General features: G+C 55.9%; 2 protein-coding genes across 5 annotated transcripts in view; one reads left to right on the top strand and one right to left on the bottom strand.

Annotated features, from left to right (window-relative positions):
* Positions 1-241: 241 nt before the first annotated feature.
* On the bottom strand, positions 242-7,265 carry RNASEH2A (ribonuclease H2, subunit A). Of its 4 annotated transcripts, none has more exons than XM_010855472.1 (10): positions 7,019-7,265; positions 5,630-5,835; positions 4,151-4,575; positions 3,875-3,946; positions 3,623-3,749; positions 3,424-3,511; positions 1,793-1,930; positions 1,594-1,681; positions 547-670; positions 242-451 (listed from the first exon to the last, which is right to left on the bottom strand). In XM_010855472.1, the coding sequence occupies exons 3-10, from the start codon at positions 4,275-4,277 to the stop codon at positions 316-318; spliced, it is 900 nt and encodes a 299-aa protein (XP_010853774.1). In that variant the 5' UTR covers positions 4,278-4,575; positions 5,630-5,835; positions 7,019-7,265; the 3' UTR covers positions 242-315. The 4 variants fall into 4 exon arrangements, with proteins under 4 accessions (XP_010853774.1, XP_010853771.1, XP_010853772.1 ...); XM_010855469.1 differs by having other exon boundaries at positions 4,133-4,575; XM_010855470.1 differs by having other exon boundaries at positions 4,133-4,575; positions 5,630-5,881.
* Positions 7,266-7,388: 123 nt separating this feature from the next.
* PRDX2 (peroxiredoxin 2) overlaps positions 7,389-7,564 on the top strand; it is a 3,189-nt gene continuing 3,013 nt past the window's right edge. The window contains exon 1 of the mRNA XM_010855468.1: positions 7,389-7,487. The gene's annotated coding sequence lies outside the window, so the exon portion shown is untranslated. The remainder of the gene's footprint in view (positions 7,488-7,564) is intronic.

Consider the following 7,564-nt stretch of genomic DNA (forward strand, 5'->3'; position numbering starts at 1 on the left):
CATGTCTCTTATGTCGTCTTCATCGGCCGGTGGGTTCTTTACCACTAGTGCCACCTGTGAAGCCCTTAGCTGCTCAGCATACTGGTTCCTAATTCTGCATCAAACAAATCTACTAGGCATTTAAAAAATCAAATTAAATCAACCAATACCCATCCTGTTTAGGTTCCAGAAGTTAGTGACTGGGTCCAGATGCACATGGAACACACTTCTATCCCAAAGTAGAATCCCCACACTTAGCTTTCCTTCAAGAATTTTAATCACGAACTGGGGGGGGATGGGTGTTGGGGAGCAGGTAAACAGGGTCCAGGCTGGATCCTAGAGGACAGTGGCTGACTCCAGGCCCCGCTCCTGGAAGTACCGATGGGGGAGGCGGAGGCAGGTTTGGGGGCTTTCACTGAAGTAGGACTTGATCTTCCCAGGTCCCTTCGGATCCCCAGTCTCTGAGTCCTCCCTGTGGGAGAGAGGTGGTGACTCCAACTTCTAGGGGATTGGTCCTCCCAGGCAGGGCGGCGCCCTGGCCTCTCACCCTTGCTTCCAGACACCTACCACTTCACGTCTTCCGCCTCACTCTCCAGGATGCTCTGGGCTGTGCGCCAGCTGAAGCGGACAAACTGGGGGAAGCCGAACACAGGGTCCACGTGCTTCCTCAACCAGGCTTTCGTCTTGGGATCTGGGGGCAGGGTAGGGTGGACAGTGGGAGAGCCCTGCCGTGATGTCCCAGCTTCTCAGCTTGGCATCTGAGGGCCCACCACCTCATCTCAGGCCTCTTCTTGAGTACCCAAGGAACCCATCACTGTCTGAGACATCTTCCTGTCTAGGGACCCTTGCACAGGCTGTTCCCACTGACCCTCTGCCTGACAGGAGGTGCTCAAGGTGAAGTGCAGGGAGACTGCCTCTGGGCCATCTCGCTTACCTCCCCAAAGACAACAGGCACTGAACCAGCCTTTGTGGGCCACTAGGTTAACACCCATTTCCCATGCAACCACCAACTCAGTGGGCACAGGGAGGTCCCTGCTTGTCTTGCTCATGGCTAAATCCCCAGGGCTTGGCTCTGCAAGGCACACACGAGGTGCCCAGTAAGCAATGAACACCACCCAAACTGTGTTTGGCCTAGACTTGATTTTCCTCCCTTTGGCCTCACCTAAGTCCAATCCCAGACTTGCTAGGTTGCCCCACCCAACTGCCAAAGGGCTCCTGGTACCCAGCCACTGAATCATCGCCTCTGCCCTTATGTGTCTTCAGCAGAGTTTACTGGGGAAGGGCACAGTCATTTCCACCTTACAAACAGGGAGACTGAGCCTCCTAATGAAAAGAAACAATGAATTCAAGCTGGGATCACTGGACAGGAGCTGGTACCCCTCACTCCGCCCCTTAGGTCCACCACGAGCCAATGAGCCTCTGTGTTTCATTGGCGCTCCAGAGAGACAGCAGGGAGGGAGGGAGAGAGGGAGAAGGGAAGAGGGGCCTGCCAGCTGGAATACAGCGCTACCTCAGCCTCTTCTGCTGCAGAGCAGGCTGAGAGGAACAACTTAGAAAACCTCAGAAGCACGCCAAGCCCGCCTTGTTAGTTTACTGTGGCTGCCATCTGCTCACCATTAGGGTAGCCCGAGCCATAATCAGTGTCCAGGTCCTGCAGTTTCTCCACAAACTTCCAGTTCTTCACAGCCTGGTCTCGGGCCACCTGTGGGCAAAACAGGCGCTTGGGATCTCCCACAGGCACCGTGAAGCAGCCACGCCTGCCTCCTTGCCCAGGGGGATGCTGAGAGCTGGCCATGGCCAGTGGGGGCCTAACCTTGGCACAGATACTGGCAGCACTGACCACAGGGTAGAGGGCATCTGCCTTGGCCTTGACTGTCACCTCAATGCCAGGGAAACGCTGCTGCAATCGTTCCTGGTATGTCTCTGGGAGCCCCACGGTGTCCACAAACACCTGCCGTGGTGAGAGAAATGTACTCAGTCAACAAACACCCAGAAAAAACAACTGTGCCAATGGCCCAGCTTCATGGTCCTGGCATTTGCTGCTCCCACTGCCTGAAATATTCTTCTCTCAGCTCATGACCAGGCCCAGGCTGCATCCTTCTCTCAGGGGTCTCAGCTCAAACATCACCTCCCAAAGAGGCTTTCCCTGATCACACTATATCCATTCTACGTTTACTGAGCACCTCCTGCATGCCACGGGCTGCTCTAGGTGTTGGAGACACAGCAGCGAACATGCCAGAGTAGACACTCTGGAGGACCACAGACGGGAAAGAAGATAAATAATAAAGGATAGGGGAGATTGAGAAGAGGTCATAATCTTCAATAGTTCGGGGGTATTTTAGGAAAAGTCACTCTGAGGTGGTGACATCTGAATAAAGGTCTGAAGGAAATGAGGGAATGAGCCATGGGGAGATCTGAGAAAGAGTATTCTAGGCAGAGGGAACAGCCAGTGCAAAGGTCCTGAGGCTGGACCATGCCAAGAACTCTGGACAGCAGTAGAGAATACATGGCTGGAACAGAAATGGGGTCAGAAAAGTAACAGGACAAGGGATCTCCATAGCTGTTATTATTCTCAAAACTACCTTTATTATTTGCTTACCAGTTGCCCATCCGTCTCCCCTGACTTGATCATGAACCCCTGAGGGTAGGGTCCTTGTCTGTCTGTTTCAGCACTGCATAGGCAGCTCCACATTCTTTGCATAGGCAAAGGTCCTTGTTTGTCTCCAAGGCACTGCACAGAGTCCTGGACCTGAGCCACCTCCTCAGCAAGGCCTCTCTTGTTACATTCCCTATCTCAAGTGTACTTGCCCTTCTGATTCTCTCAAAACAGTCTGTTCTTTGCCTCAGAGCACTGGCTGCAATGCCAACTTCTATTTCTCTCTGGTGATTTAATCTCATTTCTTCACTTGCCTGTGAGTTTTCTTAATTCCAACGATGCTCAGAAAATTAAATGCCAAGATTTACATTCCAAAAATATAAACGACTGTCTGCTGTGTGGGGAGCACGCAGTAGGGGAGGGGGCTGGGGGAGGATGGAGGCAAACATGTGGGTTTCGTTCTAGACACTGAACTGTTAGGATAGAGACACAGATTAGATGGGGGTGAGGCTGGGGGCTTCACAATGGTCCTCAGTGGAGCACACATTTGGGGTAGAAGAAACAGTTGGGGGAACTTCCCTGGTAGTCCAGTGGTTAAGACTCCATGCTTCCAATGCAGGGGTGGGTGTGGGTTCAATCCCTGGTGGGGGAACTAAGATCCTACATGCCATGCAGTGTGGCCAAAAAAAAAGACAATACAATAAAATAAAAACAGTAGAACAGCAGCAGCAGTAACACACGTTTCTGAGATATTCTAGGTATGTCTGATGCAGAGTCATCCACTGCACTTCGACACTCCTATTTTATCCTGAGATGATCAGATGGGGGCAATCCAACAGTTAGCTCACCTGGGCCACGTTCACACCCTGGTCCAACGCAAACTGCACTAGCCCAGTGGCTGTATCATGAGAGAGGGCGTTCAGGTTGTATTTCACCCTGTGGTGGTGGACAGAACCCAGTCAACTTCGTTCCAGCCACCCATCCCTTCCAACCCATTCTGGTTGCCCCTCCTCCCGACCCCCTCCCCCACCCTCCGGGACCCCTCACCGCCCAAGCATGCTGGTAGAGATGAGGTTTGGAGACAGCACGTCCAGTGCCCAGCCCACAAAGTCCCCGTCCTCCTCCATTTTCGCAAAGAGCCTGTCCCGCTCGCTCTCCGACAGGGTCTTTGAGTCTGGGAGGAGGGTTGGGAGAGAAGGGGAGGGGCTGGTTCCCCCAGTTCCTGCTTTCCCCCTCCAGTCTGCACCCACCCGTGCCCATGCCCAGGAACCCCCTCCCTAGACGCACCCCAGTGCTCACCTGCCACTTTCAGGGCCTCCAGATCCTCCAGGCGGGACAGGGGACAATAGCAGATAGCATAGACCATGGGGCCTGGGGAAGAGGGAGTCCAGTGAGCCCTTGAAAGCCGCCACCTCTATTCCATCATCACCCTTTTTTTTCCGGTGCCATCACCAATGCCATCCCCATCACCACTATCACCCCCCTCCTCGAGTCTGGTGCAACCCCAGCTCCGGTTCCACTGCAACTTGCATCGCCCTTATCATGCCCCTCACCCACCCGGCCCTGGGGGCGCACCCAGCACCGGGCCCCGGCCTGCTTCATCGACGCCCAGGACGCAGGGCTCTTTGAGGCACACAGGAGGCACAGGCGAACTCAGGCGACAGCGGCCCGTATTGTCTCTTTCCAGCTCGCTGAGATCCATGCCGCCTCGGCCGCCACCACCAGCCGTAGTAGCGAAGTCTGCAAGGAAAGGTCTCCCCGCGCGTTTTCCGCGGGCTCCGCAACAGTGCCAGCTCTCGACCTATCGGCACGCAGGACACGCCCCCAACGCGCCAGCCGCCGTTGACGTTTGCGCAGCCTTTGCCGACGCCGCTGCAGTGAGGCTTCCTGGGAATTGTAGTTTCCGAGGCTGACAAGCGAGCTCCGCGATTGGGGAACCGAGTGGGCGGTGTCGCTTTCCAAGCTCCGCCCCCGTGTCTCTGGAGCTCCTCCCGCCGCGGCTATTGGGCAGACAAGGGGAAATTGAGGGGGGGCCTTGAAGGACTCGACCTCATCAAAGCTTGTGCTGTACTTAGTCTCTCAGTCGTATCCGACTCTTTGCGACCCCTTGGACTGTAGGCTCTTCTGTCCATGGGATTCTCCAGGTAAGAATACTGGAGTGGGTTGCCACGCCCTCCTCCAGGGAATCTTCCCAACCCAGGGATCGAACCCAGGTCTCCCGCATTGCGGGAGGATTCTTTACCGTCTGAGCCACCTGGGAAGCCCCGTCAAAGCCTAGAAGGTCAAATACCACTAGACTCCGAGAATTCGGTGTCTGCATCACTGAGTTCCCAGCCTCCATCTGGTTTCAGGCCCTCCTGTGTTCGAGGTCCCTGGAGCGCCCCACAGTCTAAGCCCCCTATACTAGGTATTCGGGCTCCCACTGGACTCAAACCTTCGGACTTGGAACCCCCAACTCCCTCGTAGTTCACCGGAAGCGCATCCCCCTTACCCCCGCCCGGTTCGTATTCTCTCTTTCGGGCTAAGCCTCCTCTACCCCTGAACAGAGATCCCAGACTTCTCCAGAATCCGCCTTGGAGTCTTCGTCCATCACGCAGGCTCCCTCCCCCTGCCAAACTCAGGGTTCAAGCCCCCGCCCCCTCCTCTGCTCTTTCCCCTCTTTTTCTCACTTCTTAGCGAGGAGCACGCCTCCTAGATTTGTTCCAACGAACGCATCTCTTTCTATTTTCTGCTTTCATCAGGGCTCACGCCCTCAGCTTGTGGGTTTCTGTTCTTCCATCTCCGTTTCCCCCTCCCCACCCCCACCGTCTATCTTCCTTTCTCCTCGGTTATCAGCGGGGCTCACATCTCCTAACTCAGCTCTCCTTTCACACGCTCTGCTTAAGCCCCAGATTTAGTGTTCCTTTTCCCGATGCCCGCCTCGTACCCGCGTCCCCACGTCCAGCCCTTCCTCTCTCCCCTCCCCCCCTGGGGACTCAGGGCCCCGGACAAGCCAGCCCGCAGCGGGTGGGGTGCGGGGGTGAGGGGGGCGCCTCCTCCACGTCCGCTGCTCACCCGGCCTCAGAGCCTCCAGTCGCAGTCGTTCGGCTCGCAGGATGAACAATCCCGTTGCCGGCAGGGTCGCACCTGCACCAGATTCTCGCGGTCCATGAACACCGGGCCCGGAGACGTGCCCACAACCTCGCGGCTGCGCTCCTGCTTGCCCAGGTCGCAGAAACAGCGCCACTTTCCCCAAGGGCCAAGGACAGAGTCTTCCAATTCTAGGGATGGAGGGCCAGGTAGAGGGGGAACCTATATCCCCCCATTCTAAGGAGGGCGGAGGAGAAAGATACTAACAAATAACAGTTCCAGACTCTGGGAGATGGTGAAGAACAGGGAAGCCTGGCGTACTGCAGCCCATGGGTTCGCAAGGAGTCGGACACGACGGAGCGACTGAACAACAGTATATATGCTCAGCTGTGTTTCTCTGCCACCTATCCCGACACAGATGATCTCTAATCTTCCCATTAGTCCCAGGTGGGGAAACTGAGACCTAAGAAGAGCAATCCACCTTTCCAAGCTCACACATCTGGTGAGTGGCCCAGAGGGGCTGCAAAATGACACTTCCCATCTGTGCCTGCCTGTCCATTTGGGGGTGTGGTACAACACACTTGGTGGCCACCGTCTGAAGGTGACTCCTCTCTACAAGGGTGTGATCACAAGCCGGTCCAACAAGTCCAGTGTCACCTGACCAGCGGTGTTACCAGGTGGTAAATTAAAGGACATAATTAGCATAATGAAGGTACTTAAAGCCCCTGGCTATGCACGGAATACAAAAACAATTATCTTGACCACTTTTAAAACAGCTACATTTATCAGACGCGCCCTTTACAACTGTTCTTTTACAGACTTCCCTTCGGCCCTAGTTGACAAGTCTTAGCTCAAGTCTGGGGCTCAGAAAGTCCTGACACCTCATGCCCTCATCAAGCCTCTGCCAGACAACACTGGCCTCTTTCCATTTGTCTTTCCATCTTGGCACTTGCTGTTCCGACTCACTGGCGCGCTCCTCCCCTTAAATCTTCGCATTTGGAGCTTTTTGCTTGTTATTCCGGCTGCATTGGTTACCTATTTTCAGCCAGGAGGCCTTCTCTGACTTTAGAAGTTTACATGCGCCCTGCCTTCTCTATCTCCGCCTTTCTCAGCACTTATCCATGAATTTATGGACACGTCTGCGTTGGTATTTATTGCCTGTCCACTCCCCTCTCCCCATGTATACTGCTTAAAGACATTATCTTAATTTACAGATGAGAAAACTAAGCCAAAGTAACCAGCCCAAGAGGTACCCCCAGGGCTCAGCAAGGCAGAAATTTGAAGTCCCTGGAGAGGGTCTATCTGCAGCCAGATGGTGAGGTGGGGGCAAATGAGGCCCCTTTCTGCACTGTCATATCCGCGGCCTGCAGTTACCTTTTTCCTGATGCTGCAACCGCAGCTGCTCCCAGGTGTCCCCTTCGCCCTGCTGGCCGAAGTACTGGTAGTCGGGGGAGACCTGGGCAGGGGTCACCAGCAGCAGGAGCATCAGAGGCGGCAGTAGCAGTGCCGCCCGGCTCCGGGCCATGCCGGACTCCAACCGACCCCGGCGCGCTCCAAAGAGGAGGCCCCGCGCATCACCCCCCGCGGTCGGTGCAGTGGTCTGGGCCGGAGACTGCGCGTCTCCCCCCGCCACTCGCGGGCGCGTGGTCGCGGCCGGCTCCGCTTCCCCTCCCCTGCGCTTCTTATAGTGGACCCGACCGCTCCGTAAGTCCGCCCACCTCCCCGCGCCCTAGGCGTCATGGTTCGGGCCGACTATAAAAGGCGCTGCTGGCCTGGGCTCTTGGCCCTGCGAAATCAAGTCGGTGCATCCTAGAGTCCCTGCGTCTCGCCCTTACCCACGCAGGTATGGACACCGGGAGTGCATCGGGCTGCGGGGTGGGTCCCCTTGGAGCAGCTCAGGCCCAATCCAGACCTCAGGGC

This window comes from Bison bison, unplaced genomic scaffold (genome assembly GCF_000754665.1).
Source record: "Bison bison bison isolate TAMUID 2011002044 unplaced genomic scaffold, Bison_UMD1.0 scf7180017864365, whole genome shotgun sequence".
Classification (NCBI taxonomy): domain Eukaryota; kingdom Metazoa; phylum Chordata; class Mammalia; order Artiodactyla; family Bovidae; genus Bison; species Bison bison.

Coding starts and splice junctions, on each gene's coding strand:
- RNASEH2A (XM_010855471.1), bottom strand. CDS start 4,277: ATGGATCTCAGCGAGCTGGAAAGAGACAATACGGGCCGCTGTCGCCTG. Junction 3,750..3,874: donor GGAGGCCCTGAAAGTGGCAG/GTGAGCACTGGG, acceptor CCCTCCTCCCAG/ACTCAAAGACCCTGTCGGAG. Junction 1,682..1,792: donor CTGCCAGTATCTGTGCCAAG/GTTAGGCCCCCA, acceptor TTTTGCCCACAG/GTGGCCCGAGACCAGGCTGT.